Source organism: Manis javanica, chromosome 2 (genome assembly GCF_040802235.1).
Source record: "Manis javanica isolate MJ-LG chromosome 2, MJ_LKY, whole genome shotgun sequence".
Taxonomy (NCBI): Eukaryota; Metazoa; Chordata; class Mammalia; order Pholidota; family Manidae; genus Manis; species Manis javanica.
This window is the reverse complement of record NC_133157.1, coordinates 140,137,826-140,164,996: the sequence shown is the minus strand read 5'-3', so window position 1 is coordinate 140,164,996 and position 27,171 is coordinate 140,137,826. Positions and strand designations below refer to the sequence as shown.

General features: G+C 38.6%; 1 protein-coding gene and 1 long non-coding RNA gene across 2 annotated transcripts in view; one reads left to right on the top strand and one right to left on the bottom strand.

Annotated features, from left to right (window-relative positions):
- LOC140847903 (uncharacterized) overlaps positions 1-26,311 on the bottom strand; it is a 32,885-nt gene extending 6,574 nt beyond the window's left edge. The window contains exon 1 of the long non-coding RNA XR_012128167.1: positions 26,158-26,311. This is a non-coding gene — a long non-coding RNA (uncharacterized lncRNA). The remainder of the gene's footprint in view (positions 1-26,157) is intronic.
- On the top strand, positions 188-15,705 carry LOC140847902 (ankyrin repeat domain-containing protein 26-like). Its single transcript, XM_073229510.1, has 4 exons — positions 188-413; positions 7,537-7,606; positions 8,645-8,690; positions 9,777-15,705. Exons 1-4 carry the CDS (start codon positions 262-264, stop codon positions 9,911-9,913), a joined length of 405 nt encoding a protein of 134 aa, XP_073085611.1. The 5' UTR covers positions 188-261; the 3' UTR covers positions 9,914-15,705.
- Positions 26,312-27,171: the final 860 nt, after the last annotated feature.

Here is a 27,171-nt window from a genome sequence, read left to right as displayed (position 1 = left end):
TAAAATAAGAATGATTCAACCTTATTTTTATAATGCACATTTAATTCAGATGAGGTTAAGGTAAATATATTAAACTTCAAGTCTTTTTTTTCACATTTAAAATTGCTTTCTGAAACACTGAGTCAAAACTAAGGGAAACAAATATGCTATAATTATTCAGATGATACTTACTTAAAAAACGCATTCTTTTAATTTGTTTTAAAGGATGAATCACAAAAGAGATTACAGCAGTGGAGAGAGAAGGATAATTCTTCATTTAGAATGCAAATGGAACTCAGAATTAAAGATCTGGAACTTCAACTCTCCAAAAAAATTTCTCAAGAAGATTCCATTAGAGCTGAATTGGAGAAATATAAACAATTACACCAAGAAGAAGTAAATACCACCCTGTCATTGGCAAAGCAACTAGACAAGTAAGTCAAAACAGAATCATAGAAAATAAATTAAGCTCATTAGTTTGCCTCTAAAGCATTATTTCTATGGAGCCAGGTTTATAAGATTAGTAGGACTGAAAGCTAACTGGATAGTATATTCTGGAAAATGATATTTGTAAATGAACTTACATTTAAAATGTTCCTTCAAGACAGTTTTTGTACCCCTCTCCCCTTTCTTGGTTTTAAATGACTTTATTTTTTCCTTTTAATATTTTCATAGTTAACCTGATCTACTAGTCTTGAAGCTCATTGTTTTTGAAGCTTTCTAACTTAGACAGTGATATTATTATAAAATGACTTCCTAAAGAATTCCACTAAATAGAAATATTAATGAGTTTAACTATTTTTTGGAAGATTACATCTTAAACTCAAAGGGCCAAGTACTACTACTCAGCTGTCTTGCCTGAGGGCTTCAGCCCCAGGCAAGTTCACTATGAATTCAGTGAGATGGAGAAATGACAAGGGAACGTTCCTGGGGTTAAAAGGTTTCTACCTGGCTTTATTCTCCCATCAGTAGTTGGACACTAGAATCACATGCACCCAACACTCTGCAGGTCCGTAATCCACATCTCTGCCTCTGGGAAGGGTTCTTTATATAATGACTCAGCCATTAATAGCTTATTGCCTATGGGTGTGGAAGCAGTGGCCTAGCAGCAGGACAATTAAATTGACCAGTTTAGGTTCTGGTGAGGATCCTGGCAATAGTAACTTCCCTTTTCCTCACATTAGCACATCCGCTGCACGGAAGTTTTGTTTTCCTGATTGTAATCTTTGGTGTTATCACTAGAGGGCTTCATGGAACAAACTATCATAATTTTTCTACTCTACATAAAGGCATTCGTGTGAAATAAAGACTGACATAGGGATGAACAGCACTATAATTCACAAAGTGGTTAAAAATAACACTGTGGGGGGAGGGGGAGACATGATGACAGCGTGAGTAAGGCAGTGGAAATCTCCTCCCAAAACCATACATATTTTTTAAAATAAAAACAAATACAACTATTCATAAAAGAGAGACCAGAAGATACAGTACAACAGCCAGGCTGCATCTACATTTGTGAGAACTCAGCATCTCACGAAGAGGGTTAAGATACAAGCTGCAGCCCGGTGGGACCCGAGCAAGCCCACAATCCCAGCTCCCGAGTGGGAGAAAAGGAGTTGTAACGGGGAAGGAGTGGGAGCCCAGGACTGCTAAACAAGCAGCCCTAGTCATCCACACCAGGAGTGAAAACACACGGTACGTAGTGCACTGGAAATTAGGGAAACGGAACAGTAAAATCTGCGAGCAGGTCCCCGCAAACAGTGCCCATTGGACAAAAGAAAAGTGAGTGCTTTTTCAAAAGTCTTAAAGGGACAGGGGCCTCACAGCTGGATGGAAGGATCCTGGCACACTCAGCTCAGCAGCTGGGAACCCCAGAGAACTCTGGGTGCCCTACCCCCTGTAAGGCAGCACAGCTCTAAGGCCCCTCACGGCGATAAACAGCCTCCCGTCCATCCCCCCTCCGGTGCAGCCCCGCCATGGCAGCGAGTAGCTTGGGAGAGGCCAAACCCACAGCAACTGCCCAGAGCCTACTCTGCAGCCATCAGGGGAAGACTCAGAGGCACCATCTGTGCACAACTGCCCAGCACAAGCTGCTAGGGGTCGCTGTTCTCACAGGAAAGGAAGGTGAAAGGACTTTGTTCTCCCAGCTGAAATACACACCAACTGCCCAAGACTACTTCTATCGCCATGAAAAGGCAGAAGAATTTGATCCAGACAAGAATAACCCTGACATCCCCCAAGAGGGAACCTGGCGACATAGATTTAACCAATCTTCCTAAAAAAGAATTCAAAATAAAGGTCATAACCATGCTGATGGAGCTACAGAGAAATGTGCAGGAGCTAATGGATAAGGTTGGGAAGCAGAATACAGAAATAAAACGATCTCTGGAAGGACTTAAGAGCAGACTGGATGAGGTGCAAGAGGCCATTAATATAATCAGAATCAGAGAACAGCAACACAGAGAAGTTGATGCAGAGAGAGATAAAAGGATCTCCAGGAATGAAAGATAATGAAGAGAACTGTGTGACCAATACAAATGGAACAATATTCGCATTAGAAGGGTACCAGAAAAAGAAGAGAGAGAAAAAGGAATAGAAACTGTCTTTGAAGAAATAATTGCTGAAAACTTCCTCAAACTGGGGGAGGAAATAGTCTCTCAGATGACGGAAGCCCACAGAACACCCGGCAGAAGGGACCCAAGAAGGACAACACCAAGACACACAATAATTAAAATGGCAAAGATCAAGGACAAGGACAGACTATTAAAGGCAGCCAGAGAGGGAAAAAAGGTCACCTACAAAGGAAAACCCAGCAGGCTATTATCAGACCTCAACAGAAACCTTACAGCACAGAAGAGAATGGCATGATATATTTAATGTAATTAAACAGAAAGGCTTTGAACCAAGAATACTGTATCCAGCAGGATTATCATTTAAATATGAAGGAGGGATTAAACAATGCCCAGACAAGCAACAGTTGAGGGAATTTGCTTCCCACAAACCACCTCTACAGGGTATTTTAGAGGGACTGCTCTAGATGGAAGTACTCCAAAGACTAATTAGATGTCACCAGAGAAAATAAAATCACAGCGAAGAAAGCAGACCAACCAAATACTAACTAAAGGCAAAAAATAAAATCAACTACTCACAAAAGCAATCAAAGGAAACACAAAAGAGCACAGAATAAAACAGCCAACATATAAAGAATGGAGTAGGAGGAATAAGAAGGTAGAAAAATACAGAAACATCAGACAGTGTTTATAATAGCTCAATAAGTGAGTTAAGTTAGATGGTAAGATAGTAAAGAAGCTAACCTTGAACCTTTGGTAACCATGAATCTAAAGCCTGCAATGGCAATAAGTACATATATTTCAATAATCACCCCTAAATGTCAATGGACTGAATGCACCAATCAAAAGAAACAGAGTAATACAATGGATAAAAAAGCAAGACCCATCTATATGCTGCTTACAAGAGACTTGCCTCAAACCCAAAGACATGCACAGACTAAAAGTAGAGGGATGGAAAAAGACATTTCATGCAAACAACAGGGAGAAAAAAGCAGGTATTGCAGTTTTAGTATCAGACAAAACAGAATTCAAAACAAAGTAACAAGAGATAAAGAAGGACATTACAGAATGATAAAGGGGTCAGTACAAGAGAATATAACCATTATAAATTCTAAAAGGAAAGTATATAGCAATCCAGGCATATTTAAAGAACAATCCCAAATGAATAGTGTAAAGTGACAATTATTGAAATTGGAAAAAAAAGAACACATGAGGCCTAAGGTCAGTAGAAGGAGGGACATAATAAAGGTAAGAGAAGAAATCAATAAAACTGAGAAGAATAAAACAATAGAAAATATCAATGAAACCAAGAGCTGATTCTCTGAGAAAATAAACAAAATAGATAAGCCCCTAGCCAGACTTATTAAGAGAAAAAGAGAATCAACACCCATTAACAGAATCAGAAACGAGAAAGGAAAAATCACAACGGACCCCCACAGCAATACAAAGAATTATTAGAGAATACTGTGAAAACCAATATGCGAACAAGCTGGAAAACCTAGAGAAAATGGACTACTTCCTAGAAAAATACAACCTTCCAAGACTGACCAAGGAAGAAACAGAAAATCTAAACGGACCTATTACCAGCAACAAAATTGAGGTGGTAATCAAAAAACTACCCAAGGGCAAAACCCCCGGGCCAGATGGATTTACCACGGAATTTTATCAGACATACAGAGAAGATATAATACCCATTCTCCTTAAAGATTTCTAAAAAAAATTGAGTGGAAGGAATACTCCCAAACTCATTCTATGAAGCCAGCATCACCCTAATACCAAAACCAGGAAAAGACCCCACCAAAAAAGAAAATTACACACCAATATCAAGGGATGGAACATAGATGCAAAAATACTCAACAAAATATTAGCAAATCGAATTCAGAAATATGTCAAGAGGATCATACACCATGACCAAGTGGGATTCATCCCAGGGATGCAAGGATGGTACAACATCTGAAAATCCATCAACATAATCCACCACATAAATAAAAAGAAAGACAAAAACCACATGATAATCACCATACATGCTGCAAAAGCATTTGACAGAATTCAACATCCATTCATGATAACAACTCTCAGCAAAATGGGTATAGAGGGCAAGTACCTCAACATAATAAAGGCCATATATGATAAGCCCACAGCCAACATCATACTGAAAAGCAAGAAGCTGAAAGCTTTTCCTCTGAGATCAGGAACAAGACAGGGATGCCCACTCTCCCCACTGTTATTCAACATAGTACTGGAGGTCCTAGGCATGGCAATTAGACAAAACAACAAAATACAACCAATCCAAATTGGTAAAGAAGAACTTAAGCTGTCACTATTTGCAGATGACATGATACTGTACATAAAAAACCCTAAAGACTCCACTCCAAAACTACAAGAACTGACATCACAATTCAGCAAAGTTGCAGGATACAAAATTAATATGCAGAAATCTGTGGCTTTCCTATACATTGACAATGAACTAACAGAAAGAGAAATCAGGAAAACAATTCCATTCACAGTTGCATCAAACAGAATAAAATACCTAAGAATAAACCTAACCAAGGAAGTATAAAAGACCTATACCCTGAAAACTACAAGACACTCTTACAAGAACTTAAAGAAGACACTAACAAATGTAAACTCGTGCAATGCTCTTGGCTAGGAAGAATTAATATTGTCAAAATGGCCATCTTGCCCAAAGCAATCTATAGATTCAATGTAATCCCTATCAAAATACCAACAGCATTCTTCAACAAACTGGAACAAATAGTTCTAAAATACATATGGTGCCACGTAAGACACCAAATGGCCAAAGCAATACTGACGAGGAAAAATAAAGTGTGGGGGATCTCACTCCCCAACTTCAAGCTCTACTACAAAGCCACATAAACAATACAATTTGGTAACAGCACAAGTTCAGAGCCACAGACCAGTGGAACAGAATAGAAACTCCAGATATTAACATAAACATATATGGTCCATTAATATATGATAAAGGAGCCATGGACACAGAATGGAAAAACGACAGCCTCTTCAACACCTGGTATTAGCAAAACTGGACAGCTACATGTAAGAAAATGAAACCGGATCATTGTCAAACCCCATGCACAAAAGTAAATTCAAAATGGATCACAGACGCGAATGTAAGTCATGAAACCATAAAGCTCTTAGAAAAAATCATAGGCAAAAATCTCTTGGATATAAACGTGAGCAACGTCTTCATGAACATATGTCCCCAGGCAAAGGAAACTAAAGCAAAAATGAAAAAGTGGGACTATATAAAGCTGAATAGCTGCTGTACAGCAAAGGACACCATCAATAGAACAAAAAGGCATCCTACAGTATGGGAGAAGTTCATATAGGACAGATCTGATAAAGGGTTGACATCCAAAATATCTAAAGAGCTCACACACCTCTACAAACAAAAAGCAAATAATCCAATTAAAAAATGGGCAGAGGAGCTGAATAGACACTTCTCCAAAGAAGAAGTTCAAATGACCAACAGACACATGAAAAGATGCTCCACATCGCTAGTCATCAGAGAAATGCAAATTAAAACCACTATGAGATATCACCTCACACCAGTAAGGATCTCCACCATCCAAAAGACAAACAACAACAAATGTTGGCAAGGTTGTAGAGAAAAGGGGAACCCTCCTACACTGTTGGTGGGAATGTAAATTAATTCAACCATTGTGGAAAGCAGTATGGAGGTTCCTCAAAATGCTCAAAATAGAAATACCATTTGACCCAAGAATTCCACTCCTAGGAATTTACCCTAAAACACAGTAGTCCAGTTTGAAAAATACAGATGCACCCCTGTGTTTATCACAGCACTCTTTAGAATAGCCAAGAAATGGAAACAACCTAACTGTCCATCAGTAGATGAATGGATAAAGAAGATGTGGTGCGTATACACAATGGAATATTATTCAGCCATAAGAAGAAAAAAAATCCTACCATTTGCAGCAACATGGATGGAGCTAGAGGGTATTATGCTCAGAGAAATAAGCCAGGTGGAGAAAGACAAGTACCAAATGATTTCACCCATATGTGGAGTAAAAGAACAAAAAAAAATCTGAAGGAGAAAAACAGCAACAGAATCACAGAACCCAAGAATGGACTAACAGTTCCCAAGGGAAAGGGACTGGGGAGGATGGGTGGGAAGGGAGGGATAAGGAGCGGGAAAAGAAAGGGGACATTACAATTAGCATGTATAATGTAGGGGACGCACAAGGAGGGCTATGCATCACAGAGAAGAAAAGCAGTGTTTCTACAGCATCTTACTATGCTGATGGACAGTGACTGTAATGGGGTTTGTGGGGGGTACTTGGTGCAGGGGGTTCCTAGTAAACATAATGTTCCTCATGTAATTGCAGATTAATGATACCAAAATAAAAAAATAATAACAACACTGTGGTCTGCCTGAGGGAGTACGTGGAAAACAGAAAGGATGGATACCTTGGTGACGATGTTACATGCTAACTGCCTCCAGAGCTATTTTATTCTTTGGTCACCCACACCGTTTTTCCTCCCCTAGAGATTGTTGCTCTCAATTATGCCTCAGTGCCTAATGCCTAATTTCTCTGAGATAATGAGTGAGACATAAAGGGTGGTAAAAGCAAATGCTTGAAAATGTCTTTGATGGATGCTTTATCTTTTATCTCTAAACTGGTTTACTAAATAGGTTTAAGTGTCTCCTCATGAATCTTGTAAATACAGCCATTCCAGAAGGCAGGAAGGTCTACTTGTAAGCCCTCTATATCATGAATAGCCGTTTCTCTGCCTTCCCTACTTTGAATTACTTGTTAGCTACTAGTCACCCTAGAAAAACATGTACTTAATTGTATACAATAGATCTTCAGCAGATTTTCAATGCTGAAACACTGTTTTGTAAGAAATTCAATTTACTATTGTGGTAACTTTTTAATGCAAGGCATTTAGGTATCACTTAGGGAAAAATGAAATAATAAGCATTTGTTTACACCACTCTCCACAGGATTACTGTGAAGTTAGCAGAGATCAATAGCAAACATAGAGAGAAGGAAATGGACACATTCTTTGCCAAGGTTAGTTATACTATCCTTTTTCCCCCAGGTTTCAAATTTGTGATGTAATTCTTGTTCTTAATTTGTTGAAATTCTAGTTGTTTAACTGATTAGTGCTCACTATTTAAAAGTCATAATTATTTGTGCTTCTGAGAAAGGAGACAGAAATTTTATTTTTTAAAGTTGTTGGATTTCTCATTTTCAAGAGATACCTAATCTTAACTCTATTCAGTAAGTGAAACTAAACTGACACATTTTAAATTTCGTGAAAAGCTGCATATTGAAAAAGATGCATCAAAACTCCTACTTTCCAGAAAGGCAACAAAATCGTCATTAAAGAATTGAGTATTATTTGCCTTGTTTCTAATTCTAGAAAGTTATGAATCAGAAATTAAGTTTGAAAACTGGCTCTAGCCTCTATTTTTCCTGTCTTCAAGCAGATATTCTGAAATCTTTGCGTCCATATGCAGTAGAGAGAGATTTTGTAGTCATAGTACAGATAGAAAAATGATTTCACTTAACTTTTTGCAGGAATTTTTACATGACATTGTTATGACACTCCCACTTTCTTCATTTTATGTATTTTAGATCCTGTGCTGAAAAATTAATAGCACAGATTATACCTTATCTAAAAGTACAATAATAGAAAGCCCTTTTGAAGGAAAAATTCATTAGAGTAAAAAAACTGATAAAGCTTGTATACAGGATAGTTTTTCTAAGTCTTGCAAAGTAATGCAGTCAGTGTATAATATGACTTGACTTGTTTAAATTTCTTCTTAATAGTAAGATCAAATATTACCTTTCTGAAATCATGTATTTAACACACACCAATATTGTACTTTTTATCAGATTAATCAAAATAACATTGCAGATATGTTATCTAAAATTAAGTAGGAATTTATTTTATTCATGTGATTATTTTTCTGTGTAAGCAATCCCTAAGGTAAGTCTAGTCTCTAAAACTATTAGTTAAAGGCCATACTTCATCAGCTATGTGTCACTCACATGATAATGTCTTGCTTAACTTAAAAATGACAAATAATATTTGACTTATTTCAGATGGAGCAAGAATTTGACAAAAATATAACTAGAGCACAAAAAGAAGGTATGTTGCCAAAATGTATTAATTAAATTTAGATGTCACTGCTTTCTGAAATGAACTCTGAATAGTAAATAGCAACTCTTTCCATTGTTCAGATAATAGGTATTATGTAAATATTTGTTTCTTATACATATCTAATAAGAAAATGTGAGGGCACAGCCATTCATAGTGAAGAATATACTTCTTCCTCATTTATTCAGCATGTTCCATAGATTTTTTAAAATCTCAACACATCCATCAGTCTGTTCTTATTTTTGGCTATACCTTTTCTTTTACTTCTGCTATTCCTTTAGAACTCTTATCCTACACTTCTCAGAACACATGGGCTTTGTCAGCTTCTCATGTTTCTGGTAGTGATTTAAGGCCAAAAAACCAAGACACACCTACTAATAGGCAATTTTAAGTGTCACTTGAAGGATGACATTTAAATCTCTAGCCATTGACTTGGTCATTGGTTTTATCTTTCTACTCTCACGAAAAATTACAAATACCTTAGCAAGGAATAAAAACACCCAAATAAAATTTGGTGCTTGCCAAGTCCTTCAGTCTCATCTCTTGCTACTTACCCTACTCTGCACATTTGCTCTAGCATTTCACTGAACTAGACTACTTACAGTTCCACAAATGTTCTTCCTCACCTCCAGCTCTTTGCAGATGCTTCTTCCCTCTATCTGGCACATCTTTCCCTTTTCCTGCAATATCAGTTTGGATGTCCCCTCTGTGTTTTCTAACAGCACCCTGTTTTATACCTGTCATGGTATACCTGACTGTGTGGGAACTGGCTGTCGGTCTGTTTTTCCCGTTTACAGAATATGGTTGTCACGGTGAACTGTGTCATCTTTATCTTCTATAGTTCCATCTTGTAATAAGAAAACCAGAAGCTCTGATACATAGCCACAATTGGAATTAATTGTGTGTAACTATGGGCAAGTTATATTTCCTAGTAGTCTTGTATTTTGTACCGCAGTTGTGTAGAGATTTTTTTCATTTTTAACACTCTTAAAGGCCCCAACTTCTTTTTATTAACTCATACATGTTAACTCTAAAGTATTTTATATGAAGAGTATAATTGTTTCTGTTTCTTTCCAGATGCTGCTAAATTTGAATTTGAATCCTCTATAGCTGCTCCTCTAGGATCTATGGATGGGTTAACTCCAACTCAAGCTCTACTTTTGAAGACGTCACAGGAATATGCACAGATTTTGAGGAAAAACTATATGATCTGAAAGAAATGTAAAATGTACTTGTCTCATGGAGGGGAAAAAGATGGCTGACAGTGAGAGAACTGAGGCAGAAACCACCTCCCAAAACCACATGTAATGAAAATACAGCAAATACCAGTAACCCTAAAAGAGTGACCCAGAAGACCGCAACACACTGCCTACCTCTGCGGAAAAGAAAAGACCTTAAAAAAAAGGGTAAAGTAGCAAACTCAGCCCAGCAGCTTAGGAACATTCAGGACCATCAGATGCTCCATTCCCCTGGCTGGCAGTGCAGTGCTGAGACCCCCCTCACTGTGATATGCAGCCTGCCACTCATTCTTCCCAGCAGGCATGAGTCCGCACAGCTGATGCTACCACCATTGCACCAGGTCACGTGGAGGGCAGCCCCACCTAGGGTACCTACAGGGACATAACACAGAGGTTCCTACCTCCATTCTCGGCCTACTGGACCTGGCAGTGGATACAGACACTGCAGCCAGGTAGCATTTTCATGCTACCAAAAGAACTTTTCCTCCTGGCAGGCACCAGCGCTGCGCACCTGTGACCCCACCAACCCTCCAGGTGTTGGATGGCTCCAGAGAGTAGAGCTGGGCACTAGAGGGTGCCACCTACACAAAGGTATTGTTCCATAGTCATCATCAGAATGATGAAACAGCAAAAGAATTTTGTACAAACCAGGATACCTCAAACACCTGAAAGAGGGCTCAGTGAAACTGAAGTCACCAATCTTCTTGATAAAGATTTCAAAATAAAAATCATAAACATGTTCACATAGCTACAGAAAAATATTCAAGATCTCAGGGACAACTTCAAGAGAGAGCGAAATATGAAAAATACAGTAACTGAAATAAAACACACACTTGAGGGATTTAAAAGCAGATTAGAAGAGGAGATGGTCAATGGAACAGGAATTAGAGAACAGGAATATAAAGAAGTTGAGGCACAGAGAGAAAAAAGGTTCTAGGAATGAAAGAATAATAAGACAACTCTGCAACCAATCCCAGTGGAATAATATTCACATTACAGGGGTATCAAAAGAAGAAGAAGAGAAAAGAAGAAAATGCAGCTTTGAGGAAATACTGAAAACTTTCCCAGTCTAGGAAAGGAAAGAGTCGCTCAAGCCATGCAAGTGCGAAGATCTCCCAACTCAAGGGACCCTAGGAAGACACCACCAAGCCATATAATAATTAAAATGGCAAAGATCAAGGACATGGACAGAGTATTAAAAGAAGCCAGAGAGAGAAAAAAGATCACATACAAAGGAAGGCCCATCAGGATATCAGCAGACGTCTCAGCAGCAAACTTACACGCCAGAAAGGAGTGGCATGACATATTTAATGAAATGAAACAAGGCCTCCAACCAAGAATACTCTCCTTGGAAAGATTATCACTTAAATTTGAAGCAGGGATTAAACAATATTCAGATAAGAAAAAGTTGAGGGAATTTACCTTCCACAAACCATCTCTACAGAGTATTTTAAAGGGACTGCTCCAAAGGCTAAATAGCTGTCACGAGAGAAAATAAAACCATAGTAAAGGTAGTAGACCAAGTAATCACTAAGCAAATGCAAAATTATATCAGTTACCCAAAAGGTCAGTCAAGGGATACACAAAGAATACAGGATATGACACCTAAAATAAACAGAGTGGAGGAGGATGAAAAAGAGGGGGGAATAAAAGAACCTTTAGATTATGTTTGAACTACTGTAATGAGCAAGTTAAACTTAGACTGTTAGACAGTAAAGAAGCTGCCCTTGAACCTTCGGTAACTGCAGTGGCAATAAGTACATATCTATTGATAATAACCCTAAATGTAAATTGACTGCACCAATCAAAAGACACAGAGTTACAGAATGGATAAACAAGCAAGACCCGTCTATATGCTACCTACAAGAGACTCGCTTCAAACCCAAAGACACACACAGACTAAAAGTGAAGGGATGGAAAAAGATATTTCATGAAAATAATAGGGAGAAAAAAGCATGAGTTGCAGTACTTGTATCAGAAAAATAGACTTCAAAAACAAAAAAAGTAACAAGAGACAAAGACAGACATTATGTAATGACAAAGAAGTCAGTCCAACAATAAGATATAACCACTACAGATATCTATGTACTCAACATAGTATTTGTTTCATGTATTTGGATGTTCCTAACAGAATTAGAGGCTGAAATAGAATGCAATGCATTCATTTTAGAAGATTTCAACACTCCACTCACTCCAAAGGACAGATCAACCAGACAGAAAATAAGTGAGGAGACAGAGGCACTGAACACATCAGAACAGATGGACCTAACAGCTGGGCCTAACAGACATCTAAGGACACTCCACCCAAAAGCAGCAGGATACACAGCTTTCTCAAGTGCACATGGAACACTTTCCAGAACAGATCACATACTAGGCCACAAAAAGAGCCTCAGTAAATTGAGAAGATTAAAAACATGCCAACCAGCTTCTCAGACCACAAAGGTATGAAACCAGAAATTATTCCAAGACAAAAAAAAAACCACACTTCATAATGCTCCTTATCTAAAGCTGATTTGGGTTTTACTTAGAATTGGAATAAAGATCTTACAAGTCTTTTGAGAGAGTTTTTTTTAATTCTTCATTTAAAGCACTAAATATCGCTTATCAAGGCTTCAAATGGTCCTCAATAGCTAGAGGCCTTTCAAAAAACACACCTTTTTTTTTCCTGAGGCCTTTTATGACCTCTATGCCATTTTAAAAAATTATTTATTTATTTATGTATTTATTGTATCACTGATATACAATCTTATGCTCTGGTTTTACATGAGAAATATTGTGGCTACTACCTTCCCCTTATTATCAAGTCCCCACCACATACCCCATTACAGTCACTGTCCATCAGCATAGTCAAATGCTATAGAGTCACTGCTTGTCTTCTGTGTGCTATATATACTGCCTTCCTCATGCCCCCCCTATATTTTGTGTGACAATAATCATGATGCCCCTTAATCCCCTTATCCCTCCCTTCCCACCCACCATACCTAGTCCATTCTTGGGTTCTGTGAGTCTGCTGCTCTTTTGTTCCTGCAGTTTTTGCTTTGTTGTTGTACTCCACAGATGAGGGAAATCATATGGTACTTGTCTTTCTCCACCTGGCTTATTTCACTGACCATAATTCCCCCTAGCTCCATCCATGTTGTTGCAAATGGTAGGATTTGTTTTCTTCTTATGGCTGAATAGTATTCCATTGTGTATATGTACCACATCCTTATCCATTCATCTACTGATGGACACATAGGTTGCCCATAGCTCCGCCATTGTAAACAGTGCTGCAATAAACATAGGGATGCATATGTCTTCTTGAAACTGTGAGCCTGTTTTCTTAGGATAAATTCCTAGAAGCGGCATTCCTGGGTCAAATGATATTTCTTTTTTTAGTTTTTTTGAGGAACCTCCATACTGCTTTCCACAATGGTTGAACTAATATACATTCCCACCAGCAGTGAAGGTGGGTTCCCCTTTTTCCACATCCTCACCAGCATTTGTTGTTTGTCTTTTGGCTGTTGGCCATCCTAACTGGTGTGAGGTGATATCCCATTGTGGTTTTAATTTGCATTTCTCTGATGATTGGCGATATGGAGCATCTTTTCATGTGCCTGCTGGTCATCTGAATTTCTTAAAAAATCACACTCTTAAAGCTGTGTAAATCCTGTCTAATCTTAACCCCAAGGAAAGGGCTGAGTTAGCAGAAGTACTGTCTGAGGATAGACAAGTATTTTGTGCAAGTATTATCAAGTGGTGCAAAAAAAAGTGCCATGTCTCTTCATTTAAAGATTTAAGATTTAAATATTTATTTACTTTGTAACCGATAGTTGCCGGAGTCCAGGGGTGTGTGTGAAACCCAAAAGGATGAGACGGTGTCGGTGCATGGAGAGACAGGACAGAGAGTCAGATGGAAGTGATCTCTCGACAAAGTGTCAATGACAGCTTTATTTATACCATTTTGCACAAGGATATGATTATTTTTTATTGTTCTGTTGATTAATTGGTATGGGCAGTTCATTAATAGGTATAGGCATCTTTCTTCTTTCTAATCTATTCATGGTTGGTCAAGTGTTAGGTGATCATTTTCTGTTCCTTGACCAAAACTTTTCCTAGCAACATGTAGTCTTTCATGGTTTACATTTCTATGCAACACAGTTTCTAAGTAGTGCATGTGACCATAGGAGCGTGCAGTATGTAGCAGTGACTATGGAGTCTATCAGCTCAGGGTGAAATACAGGTCACCTACTGCCACAGTTGGCTATGATTCTTTCCCACAAAAATATTCTTAGAGGCTTTAATAAATTTATAATCAATCTAAAATCATAAACTCATATCTTCATTATACACCCCTTTATAGGGCACAGTAAGCAGCAAACTAAATTTCCCCTTCTTATCTACATTTCTCTTTCTTCTGTGTGGATACCAAAATCTCCCTGACATAATATACAGGTCTCCATGACTCCACTACTGCAGGGTCTAAACAAGTTTTTACATGGTGAACAATGCAAGGGCATTCATGTCATAGAAACTGTTTCTGTTTTAACTACAAATCTTAAACTATAAACAATCAAGTCAAATATCATGTATCATTACTCATTCAATTTTTATACTTTATATGTGAATCTCACATTTTCTCCTTTACATTTCTAATAAAATGTTGATGTAGGTAGATGCAAGATATAGATGGAAAGCATGATTTAGTGCTGTAAGACGGCAAGTGTAGATGATCAGGTTTGTGCTTATAGACTAGGTATTAATCCAAGCCAGACAAGGGCAACAAAACATCCACGGGTGTAGACAATTTCTCTCAAAACTGGGGGGGTGTGGTTCTAAGCCTCACCTCTGTTGGCCCCCATTTCCTCACCTGATGCCCCCCCTGCGACTGTGCCTGTCTTAGGTTGTTCCTCCCTTGAGGAATCTTACCCGTCTCTGGCTAACCAGCCATCTTCCGGGGCCATACAGGGAGATGTAAAGCTGGTGACTGAGAGAGAAGTAATGTTCTTTGAAAATGTTAGCTTTTTACTTCTTTGCAGATTTATGCCCTGTGGCTTCCTGGCCCTGCACTTGTCTTGAGGTATCTTTACTTCTTGGAAAATTATGGTACTTGGTAATTTCACATATAAGGCATGAATTTTAGTAAATGGCTGTAATGACAAAGGAAGAAAAGTTGTACAAGTAGCAAATAGAAGAAAACATGAGAAGATGGATTAAGTGTCAGACAGGGTTATTCTATTCAGTAATCTCTCATAACTCTATTTCTCTAATTTTCCTATAAAACTCTTCATCACTAATTTCACTAGCATTGCAAATGAGGGAGGCATTCCCACTTAAGTGGAGATGGGGTAGTCAATGTTTGACTAACTAACTGCAGGTTTTGGTATTCTATGCCAAGATAGCCATCTGGCCCCTGCGTGTTCTATTCTTCAGGAGCACTGTCCTGAAAAGCTTTGGGGAAGTTTATGTTCTCCTCCTTTCCATGCTGCTTATCAAAGGTTAGCTTAGTCTTTGGCAAAAATGCGAGCAAAAGCAAAGCCAATAGTATAATGGAGAATAACAAAATCAAGGTGGTAATAGGGGGAGCCGGCTGCGAAGGCCGCTGCTTTGCAGGGGTCTTCCTCCAGCCTGAGCTTTGCTACACAGCTGAGTAGCATGGCTCCCGCCATATAGTGACAGAAGACCTGATAACTGACATCACTGAACATGTATGGTTATATCTCTAAGGCAGGAAGAAATGTGAAGGTTGACAAGATTGTTTAAGTTGCCTTTATACAATAAAGAATAACCAGATAAAAACACAGTGAAAAGACTGTTTATTTTTTCTAATGGGATTTTTTCTACTTCAGTTATCATTTCATTATTCTCTTCAACAAGTGGTCTATGCCTGACTTATCAAGACATACTTGCTAAGAACATCAGAATGCCTTATCCACATGAAAAAAAGAAAAAATGGATACATATATAAGATCCATTTATGTACTTCTTGCCAAAAGAATTACCATTACCCTCAAACCAATCTAGTTTTAAGATAAATTGGTAAGGGCAACTGATAAAACATCTCAAAAAAGTATTGTACTAAACTCACATTCTTTAATTTGGGTCTATGGCTTCCATATATCAATGACTCTTAAACTCATTTGCTATTACATCTCCCCTCAACCAGGATTCTGAAGTATAACTATCTAGGTCCTAGAAATAACCCTGAAGTAATTGAAATATCAAGTTAGCAACAACTCTCCAGCAATTTTAGTTTGTGGGAAGGTCACAGTCTTTCACCCAAGTCACTGAACAGTTTTTCTTCTGAAACAAAGTAGATGAGGAGGTACATGAACAAACTGTAAAATTGGCTAGTAGTTCTGTCATATGGTCCCACATAACCTTACATTTTAAAAGTGACTTCACACTTTTAACCAACCAAATCTAGTAGGGGAGTTACAGCTTTTAGTTCAAACTAGCTCTATAATCTTCACCAAATCACACAACTTTTTAAGGCTCTCAGTTCCTACCTATAAAATGACCAGATCAGATTGATTAAAATTTGTTTCCAACCTAAAAATCTATTATTTCATTTCCCTCAGACTTTTTCAAATCCCTTTCAAAAGTGATTAGGGCACTAAAGAGTGAAAGAATATGTGCTTGTCTTTTTCTGACAGCCCACACAGCAAAGATTTCTGAGCTCTTCCAGCATGTTCAAAACCTAGGTATTAATCCAATTCATACCTGATTTCCCTTGTAGTATGATGATTCCTAAAAGTTAATGACACTGTCTGTGGTAACAGCTTCCTTTTTCTGCTAACATTCTCCCTTTAGACTCGTGGTCCCAAAGATATTCTGCTTAGTCAAGATGAGTCTCATAACCCATAAAAAGTGTTAAGATTTTGATTTGTCTATATACCTTTATGGGAAACATCAAGACTTCTGGAAAGTAGTTTTGTACAGCTGGACAATAGCACATAGGATCTCCAGTCACCACATTTACTGAAAAATGTGACAAACTTAGAGGAAAAAATATGAGTTTTAGGTTATCAGTTGACCTTTAAGTAAATTCTGAAGCTGAAATTAATGTTTCTATTTTAAATAGCTGTGAAAGAATTTTTACATTGTATAAAACAACTCCCCCAAAATCTATGCCTTCATCTTCAGCTAAATGTAGTTACGGATAAAGCTGTAAATGGAGTTACGGATAAACTTGGGAGGCCTGAAATAAAAAAGACTAGTCAATGAAAATGTTGAAAATATAAATAGTATAATGCCTATGAATTTGGGTTTTTAGCATGTTAGTGGTTAATCTGGGCTAAATCACCTCCCCAATTTACTCCTCTCGACCCCAAGTTGTTAATATCAAAACCAGTTCCTCTGGTAGAAAACATTTCCTTCTAGTCCAAACTTACTATCTGAACAAATATTTAAATACCTTGATTTCTATGATCTCCAAAGTCAAAAGTACTGGACTCTACGTAATACTTATTGAGTTTCAAATTAATATTTCTTTATTAAATCTGTTAAAACAGCAAAAGTTTTAGTCACAAGACTATTGATTCAGCAAAACAAGAAAAAAATGAATTAGTTGCAATTTCCCACAATCCTTGTCTAAAGGGAGTAAGGGTCTTCTCACAAGACACTGAATAGAGCTTTTCTTTTGAAACAAAGAGTATAGGGTACAGTGAACAAACTGTAAAGCTAACTACTTTGGTCATATGGTTCTCTGCAATGTTCTTACAGTTTAACAATTAGTGATTGTTGTTTGCAGCTTCTAATCGATTATAATCAGTAAAGACACAGTAGCTTCTGCCAGTAAAAGTCATGTGATTCTAAGCATATTCCTAATTTTCAAACAGATTATCAGAACCTAATTCAGAAAGTTTAAAGGATAAAAGAAAGTTCAAGAATTTTCCATTTTTATTAGTATAAAATTTAATTCCCATTAGGTATTAAGTACTTATTGAAGTATGTTTATATTTAAATATTTTATACTTCAGAATTGGTAAAGTTACCAGACTCACAAAAATTTACACAGAAAATATTTTAATACATACTATACACATACCTGAACAAATAAAAGGCCTCATGATAATAACTAATGTGAGGTAATCTAATCTAGTCTACTGATAGGGGGAAAGCTAAATACTTCCAAATACAGTGCCTTAATTTGTCAAGTAATATTCCTGTAACAGTACTTGGATCAAATGGAGACTACAGATACCACCTACTCTACTCTATGTTAATGTATGGAAATCACCGGGCTGGCGAGGCTGCAGGGAAAATTATGAAGATGACAGCAAGTCCACCTACATTCACTTGCACTTTTTCCTCAGAAAGAACTGTCACCCCATCCCCCAATAAACCTCTATAATAAAGATAAATGTGGGGATTATGCCAAGTTGACCCCATGATTTGTTCTCCTCCTCAACACACATCTGATTTGACAAACATTTAGGTCTCCAAAGAGGGAGGTGAAAGTAAAATCATACTTGGGGTATTCATGGGCTCTGTGTCAAAGGTCCTTTAGCAGTATTGCAGCTGCTGCATACGAAGAGTAAAGTGGACAGAGCACAGAGAACCACAAAATGATGGTATATCTGCTCTAAAAGGCATCTTTGAAAATCATCTCCTCCAAACTTTTAATTATACAAACATATTTCATACCATATTTGATTAACTTGTGATTTCCTAAGAGCACTCACTCATTTGTGGGAAAGACACACATACATACACAAACAAAAGGACAAGCAGGCATAAGTATTCAACCACAGAATGATAAATTCCATAAATCAGGTACTTTAATCAGTGCTTTAAATCAATACAATAAATAGTGAAATTAGGTTTAATATAAACCTATAATAAATCACTGGGTTTTCATATTTTTCTGAAAGGAAATAAATCAGGACAGAAATTACAATGCTATTGAAATCTATGAAATTACACGAGAGCCTTTCCGAGCAAATGAAATATGAGATTCAGTAATCTTAAAAATGAACCAGGATTAATTGCTTAGGTTTACTGAAACATCCTGAAAGTGTTCAACTTCATATTAAGTATAGGTTACTGTTGAAATGAATTTTTACTTTTCTTCTGTCACACAATGTATGTAGAAAGAGAGCTCTCAAGAGCTTCTTGAAACAAAAGGATTCAAAAAGATACTTGGAGGAGAAGGAGGGTAAAAGGGCCAGCAAGGGAACAAATGAGGATCCACTGGGCAGTGGCTGAAGATTTAGAAGAGCACATGTATTCTGTTTTTACTATCCTTGGGATGTGTACCCAACCGTTTCCGAACACAGAGGTGGGCCATGCTGCTGCTACAGACACAAAATTCTCTCTACTACTATATAAAAAGAGTGAGGTAGGATTTTTGAAGGGGAAAATGTAACATTTAGAATTCATACCTTAAGTATGGCTGGAGTATCAGGCAAACTTATAAACTTTCATATTTATATTCTGAGTAGTTTTGAAGTCTTCCAAAAGGATAATCCATATCCAGGAGGGAAAAATAAATCATATTCAGCAAGCTCAGCTTATCCAGTCTTTTCAGCAAACCAGATCTAAGCCCAACCTATGTTAAAAACCTGGATTCAAAGAAATAGACATTCATCTATTCTATTTGTTGAATCCCTCCCTGCCTCTGACCCGCAGATAATGGAAGAGACTCGAGATATCGAAGATCTGAAAGGACAAACCAGGGGACTCGAGGCTTAACTGTGCAAGAGTGGTGCTGAGAGTGCACCTCTCATATTTATTGATCAAATGGTTGTTAACAACAACAAAATTCTGTATAGGGGACTCAATACACAATCATTAATCAACCCTAAACCTTAACTCTCAACAGTCTCCAATCTTCTGTAGTATAACGAACAAGTTCTTACATGGTGAACAATGCAAGGGCAGTCATATCATAGAATCTTTTGGTTTTGATCACGCATCATGAACTATAAACAATCAAGTCAGATATAATTATTCATTTGATTTTTATACTTGATTTATATGCAAATCCCACAACTATTCTCTATTGTTCCTCACCTATACATTTCCATGTAATAGCTCCCCACTTACTGAGGACTGCTCATAATCTTCCTCTCTACCTAAACTTTTATTTTAAACCCTAGGAATCTCTCAACATCTACGTATTGTCCCATTGAGCTTCAACAATGAAATATCCTCTGTTCTACTCCAGTCCTAAAACTTGTCCCTTTGTCATCACCCAGAACAACTCCACCTCAAAAAGGTAGAATCCAACACTGCACTCTCTGACCATACTTCCTCCTCTTATCTCTCTTGCCTTCCATTTCTAGGACACCTCGTAGAGATCTCCAGTCCTAGAATCCCAGCTCCCTCTCCTAGACTCACTTCCTTCCCCTACTAGCTCTGCCATTAAGTAGCATAAGTTACATCTTCCACACCTGTAAAATGGGATAATATGTACACTTCGTATCTACTCATTAACAAGTATTCGAGCCCATTCTTTATGCCAGGCACTGGGAATACACAAATAAAAAAATACCTCCTTGCCCTCATGGAATTTACATTCTACAATCTTCTGTGACAACTACAGTTGTTGCGAGGATTAAATAGGTTAATATTTATACAGAATAATACACAGAACATAATATGCAACATTTGCTACAATGGATCGTCTAAACTGCTCTAAATCAATACCTTAGCTTCCCTACACATCATTTTTCACTGTACCAGCCTGGTAAAACCTCAGTCCTTAGATGAATGCTACCTCCTGATCTCCATCACTCATTTAGGCTACAGAGGGCAACTAAAGAAATCACAACTGTACCAACCTGTTTCATTAACAATGCATAGTTTCTCTTCTCACTTTGATCCAATAGTGATCACTCATTACTTCACTTGTCCTTGGTTAGCACTTTCTCTCCTTTGTGGGACTTCCCTTCCTCTGCTTGACTCTGAAACACTGATGGTCCCCAAGCTGCTGTCTTCTGCTCTCTTTTTTCTCCTGAGCCCACATACACGCCCTATATGGTCCCATGGTTTCAGACACTGATTTTTCCAGCCCAGAGCCCGTCACATCCCACAGTATCAAATTCAAAAGGCCAAATGCCCTGTTAGACACCCTGCACTGGATATTTCACTACCATCTCAAACTCACAACATCCCAAACTGACTTCCTGAGCTTCTAAATTGACCCATACAAATTCTCTCTTAGTTTGGTGTCATTACCTTCCATGCGGTCACCCCAGCTAGAACCCAGTTTGGAGTTAAGCTTGTTTACTTCTCCACTGACTACTTGCAAGCATCAAGTCCTACTGAATTTCTTACTTACCAACAACAAAGGTAAATAATCTGAAGTTTGTCCCTCTTCTCCATTTCTATGAACTGAGCGTGAATCTAAACCCTCATCAGTTCTCATTAAGTCCACTATCTTCCAAATGGCTTCCCTGCCTCAAATCTTTTTCCCTTCAAATTTATAATCCACAACAGCTACCAGAGTAATCTGTTAAACCTAACTACAATCAGATCAGGCTCCTGCTTAAAACTCTTTGATGGCTTCCCAAAACCATAGAATCAGAGATGAAGTCTAAGTTTCTAAACATGGCATAAAGAACCCTCCACAGTCTGCCTCAATACCTCTCCATCACTCTCTGCCCCTTATTTGCAATGTGCTTTTGCTCCTGTTCTCCTCTCGGTTGGTCCTGTGCTTCCATCCCCCTGTGCCCCTCACTTCGATTCTTACATACACATACACACACACCTTCTCTCTCTCTGATCCTTTAATGTTCAGTTTGGACATTATCTCTCCAGGTAATGTTTTCTTTGACCATTCTTTCCATTTCTCTATATTTTAGTGACTGTACTGTATTAACAGTATCTGTCTCTATGTCTCTATCCGCCATTTGACCATGAGCTCCATATGTGCAAAACCAGTTTTTTCCACCATTGTATCCCTAGCACTTAGGAGTCCTACAACACATTAGGCAATCATTTAATGTTTGATACATTATACTATCTCATCTTCTACAAAGAATGTCATCGAGTACCAAATTGTAAAATTATACAAATCTGAAAATGAAAAGTAAGGTGATTTACTGTTCCTTTCGGAATGTTAACTGCTATTACTAAAACATTATCAGTGGGTCTTAAAGATTAGCTGCAGCTCCATCGACAAAAACCAAACTTTAAATTGCTATAGTTTATCATACAAATGGTTTCCTGTGTGTACCAAAAGAATAAGTTAATAATTCATAAAATGAATCCCCCTGTTTTGACTTCTGAAAGAAAGATATGCTTGGTAGGGGAAGGGAGGAACTTGGGAACTTCAAGACACAGATAAAATAATGTAATCACCCGAGAGGACTCATTTGGCCCAATTTTGAAGTGGAAAAAGTTCAGATTCTTACGGTCCTCACACTAACACACACAAGTGAAATACATAGTAACACAGCAATTTTGCATTATTTTAAAAAATATAATCAAGAAATACTTATTTTCTGTGAAACACTTTATGAAGGTTATACCACAATATCTACCACGGTATACTTTACTCTCTTGTGCTGTTGAGATGGATTAATCCAGAACAACTTAAAATACCATATATTACATGACCTAGTCTCCCTAGCAGAGAAGTGGGTGGGACCTGTCATAAATACCCAGAATTCTTCGTTAACATCCCAAATTATCTGATGGTCAAAGCTGTAAACTGCTATACATTTATACATATTCTTAAAAAATAAATGTCTTTATTCAGCTGCAAGAGCTTTTCTTATTTAAAAGTAACATACATGAAATAAGCCAGGTGGAGAAAGACAAGCACCAAATGATTTCACTCATCTGTGGACCATAAGAAGAAAGCAAAAAAATGAAGGAACAAAACAGCAGCAGACTCACAGAACCCAAGAATGGACTAACAGTTACCAAAGGGAAAGGGACTGGGGAGAGTGGGTGGGAAGGGAGGGAGGGAGAAGAGGAATAAGGGGCATTACGATTAGCACACATAACGCAGGGTGGTGCATGAGGAAGGCAGCATAACACAGAGAAGACAACTAGTGACTCCATAACATCTTACTATGCTGACGGACAGTGACTGTAATGGGGTATGTGGTGGGGACTTGATAATGGGTGGAATCTAGTAGCCACAATGTTGCTCATGTAATTTTATATTAATGATACCAAAATTTTTAAGAAGTGCAAAAACAACCACAAAACAAACAAAACAAGTAACATACATACTTATTAGTCTTACAAAAGAAAAACAGGCCACTCAAGTAAATTAAGGACGGAATACTGTCTCTTTGAAGGTCTCTGAAAGGGAATTAGGCCATATACATAGTTTCAGCTCTAAAGTAAAAATCAGTAACAGTCCTCTGTTTTGCCTGATAAAACCAAGTGCCACTGAAAGTTAAACTACTTGAAGTAGCTAATAAAACAACAGCTGAAATTATCTTAGAGACATTTATCATGAGCATACAGCTACAGGATAAAACCTCTCAAGAACCTCTAAAGTACAGGTTCTAAGTGGGAATAGGGTTAGGCGTTGACCCATACATAGAAAGACTTTCATGTAGTTGTAAAACTGTAGAATTTATATGGAAATTTCTGTAAGCTAACATCAGAGTCTCAAAAGAATGTGGTCCTCAGGGGATGAAGAACAACTGCTCTGAAGGATCTAAGTCTTCTCTCTTTACCCCTGGTGCCTACTCTTAAATAGTACTACTACCTTCTTCATAAATCACTTAAAATTATCCAACATTCTCCTCACAGTCTATAGAATTTCCCCAAAGTGTCATGTCAACATCCCTGAATCAAAGATTGCTCTCCAAAACTTCTACTTGCTACTGTTAAACTTTGACTTTATTTTATGATTCTATCAATTCACCTTTGGAAAAAGAGGTCACTGTGACCATTTGTGCATTTATGATAAAGTAAACCATGAAATATTGCAGTTAGTAGCAATGACCTAGATGTACATACATGACCAGATCTCAAAGAATGCTGAGTGAACAAAGTAAAATATATAGCAAAATGGCAGCTTTGCAGATGCAAAACACACAAAAGAACTAGATAATTTTACAAGGACAGAGACATAACCAAGAACATATATAAAACACATTAGATGGGGTACAAGTGAGGATTGGGATGGACAGAGTGAATGGCAGTTGAGAATGGGAAAAGTAAAAATTGTAATCCAAATAGGAATATGCCTATAAGCAATACTCTCTACAACTCAAATATTTTGTTAGTCACACCAACTACTAAATTTGATACAATTTTGGCAAGTGGTTAGAAATACTTCTACCTGAAATGACTAAGCATTCTAAACATCTTGATCTGAACTATGATAAATTTGAAAATTCATGGCATCCAGTTCTCAGCTGTTACAAACAGTCTAATAAGAGGAATACTGAGTTCCGAGTATGAAAAGCTATAACCTAGTACTTAGTATACATACTAAGTAGTACTAGCACTTGAGCAGTCCTTTTATGTCTTCAATCTGTTTTCTTATCTGCAAAAATGGATTTGGTTTATTCTCCAAATTCTTACAGCTCCAAAATTATTTCATTAATTTTCTTAATCAATATTTATTAATATGCAATTACTTTCTCTCCTCCAACTATCCCCCCAGCAACCCCCACAAAAAAAAGAAGCAAAAAGCAAGAGTATCAAAAGAGGGCTAAAAAAGAAATGAAGGAATAGGAACTTAGTTCCTAAAGGAAGCATTATCGGGACATCAGTTTTGACAAGAAACTTCAGTATGGTATGAGCATGTCTAGATTTTAACCTTGATGGAGGTTAAAAAACGAATGTTTATTACATCAGTAATAGCAACTTTATTACAAAACTAATACCGACTTAGTTTTTTAGGGTAGAAAGGAGAAAACATTAAAGAGAAACAGTGATTTTGTACAGCCTTTTCAAGATCTAAGGCAGAGTAAGTTTATCCTGAGCCCAAGTTAGCACCATCTATTCTTTGAAGAGTATCACTGTGCCCTGTCCCACACGTGACTATGACTCCTCCTCAAAGCCATGTGAAAGCCTCTTAAGCAGCTTCTAACTTGAAAGACCCTAAATTTGAGCTTATCTGTATCAGTTTTCAGATAAAAAGGGACGGACCTCTGAGGATGCCTTCCATATTAAAAATGTAAGATTCCAAGAGAATCATGAATTTTCTAATCAAAACTCTTCACACTGAGCATTTAACAAAAAACCCAAACATTCAATTAGAATGTAGACTGAATAGATATAAAGATCTTAGATTAGGAAAATTAGGATATATTGTCCATTGATGACCACGAATAGTAACTGAGCTATCTAAATAACAACAGTATCACATTTTACAAAAAGAAATTTGAAACTGGATTATTTAAGATATCTAAAAACCAAAATTGGAATAAACTTATCTGAAAATTTGAAATTAGAATACTTTAAAAGAGAAAGATCTTTGAATAGTCTTAGACTACAGCAATAAAAATAAGAAATTGACCTAATTCCCACGTTTATCTTCCATTCACATTTAATTTTAAGTATGGATGGGGAAAGAGAGGGAGGGGAGAGGGAATTAAGTGGTCACAAGCATCTGTAACTAGTAATTTCAGCACACATGTAGTTGGTACTGCAAAACAGACGTTGAAGCTTTTCCCACGCCTCCATACTCTACGGTCTCCTACCAATAGCTACAGTTCCTAACTGACACTCGGCCGGGACCCGCGCACACGCGCGCACGGACGAAACGCAGCCCGCAATCCGCCGCCACACGCCGCGCGCCCGCAGCCCCGGCAGGCCCAAGACGCGGGGCCGAGTGACAGCGACCACGACGGCCGGGGCCGCGGCGCGCGGCAAGCACTTTGCAGGGTCCGCGCCAGCACAAGTTACTTCCCCGGCTCCCGGGGGCCTCCGCGCTGAGGGAGGCTAACACGGACGGGGATGAGGAGACGACGAGGCGCCGAGGGGCAGCAGAGTGGGGAAACGCGCGGAGAGAAGCAACAAGCCGCTCCACCCAGACCAGAAAACTGGCCGGCCGCGTCCCGGCCGCCCGCCCAGCGCCGGGGATGCGGCGGCGGCGGCGGCAGGAGCGGCCGGCGGGAGAGAAACCAGGTAAGAGACTTAACGGGTCAGGACGAGCGGAGGGGCCGCGGCGCGGGTCGGGCAGCTGCGGCGGCGGAGGCGGGCAGAGAGCGCTACCACCCACTTGGCCGTCCCGGCTCCGGCCGCTTCGCCCCCATAACCCCCGGGTCGCCCCGGCTGCCGGACTCCGCCGCTACCCGGTCCCTCCCGCTACTCACCGTTACTGCGCCGCGGGCTCGCCTGCAGTCTGCGCTCACACCTGGGGGAATCCGTCTGCTCCTCCTGCGGCCGCCCGAATGTTCGAGCCACTTCCTCCGCTTCTCTCCGCACCAACCCTGGCTAATGACACTCACGGCTTTAAGGCACCACCTTCCTTACACCCAGAGCCGCTCGCTCTATGGCGGGAACCTTGTTGCTAGGGAGAGGGTGGTTTGAACCAACCATAAAACATTACTGAGGAAGCGTGGATGGGGAGGGTGGGAGAAGGGAATTAAAGGGCAACACGATTAACACAACATAATGTAGGGCGGTCACGGGGAAGACAGCATAGCACAGAGAAGACAAGTGGTGACACTGCAGCATCTAACTAGTCTGACAAACAGTGACTGTAAAGGGGTGTGTGTGTGTGTGTTGCGGGGACTTGATAACATGGGTGAATATAGTAACCGCAATGTTGCTTATGTGAATCCTTCATAACATTGTTATTAATAACAAACATTTTTTTAATTCCTGAGAAAAATTAAAGAAGAATAAATGAAGAGAGGTGGCATGTTCAGGGATTCCAAAATTCAACTGGATTTCGGTTCTCCCTAGATCAGCTGTAGATTCAACATAATCCCCATCATAAGCCTGCAGCCTTTTTTATTATTATTATTCAGGTGTCACTGATATACACTCTTATGAAGGTTTCACATGAAAAACGTAGTTTCAACATTCACCCATACTATCAAGTCCCCCTCATACCCCATTGCAGTCACTGTCCATCAGTGTAGTAAGATGCCACAGTCACTACTTGTCTTCTCTGTGCTACACTGTCTTCCCCATGATCCCCCCACACCATGTGTACTAATCATAATACCCCTCAGTCCCCTTCTTCCTCCCCTGAGGTGTACCGGACCTCTGCTTCTTTCCATAGTTGTGACCATATCCAACAGGTTGGCGTGTCCGTTCAAGCTGCTGCCAAAGAACCCATCCATAACCATCTTCGGTTACATGAACATCTAGTTCACAGG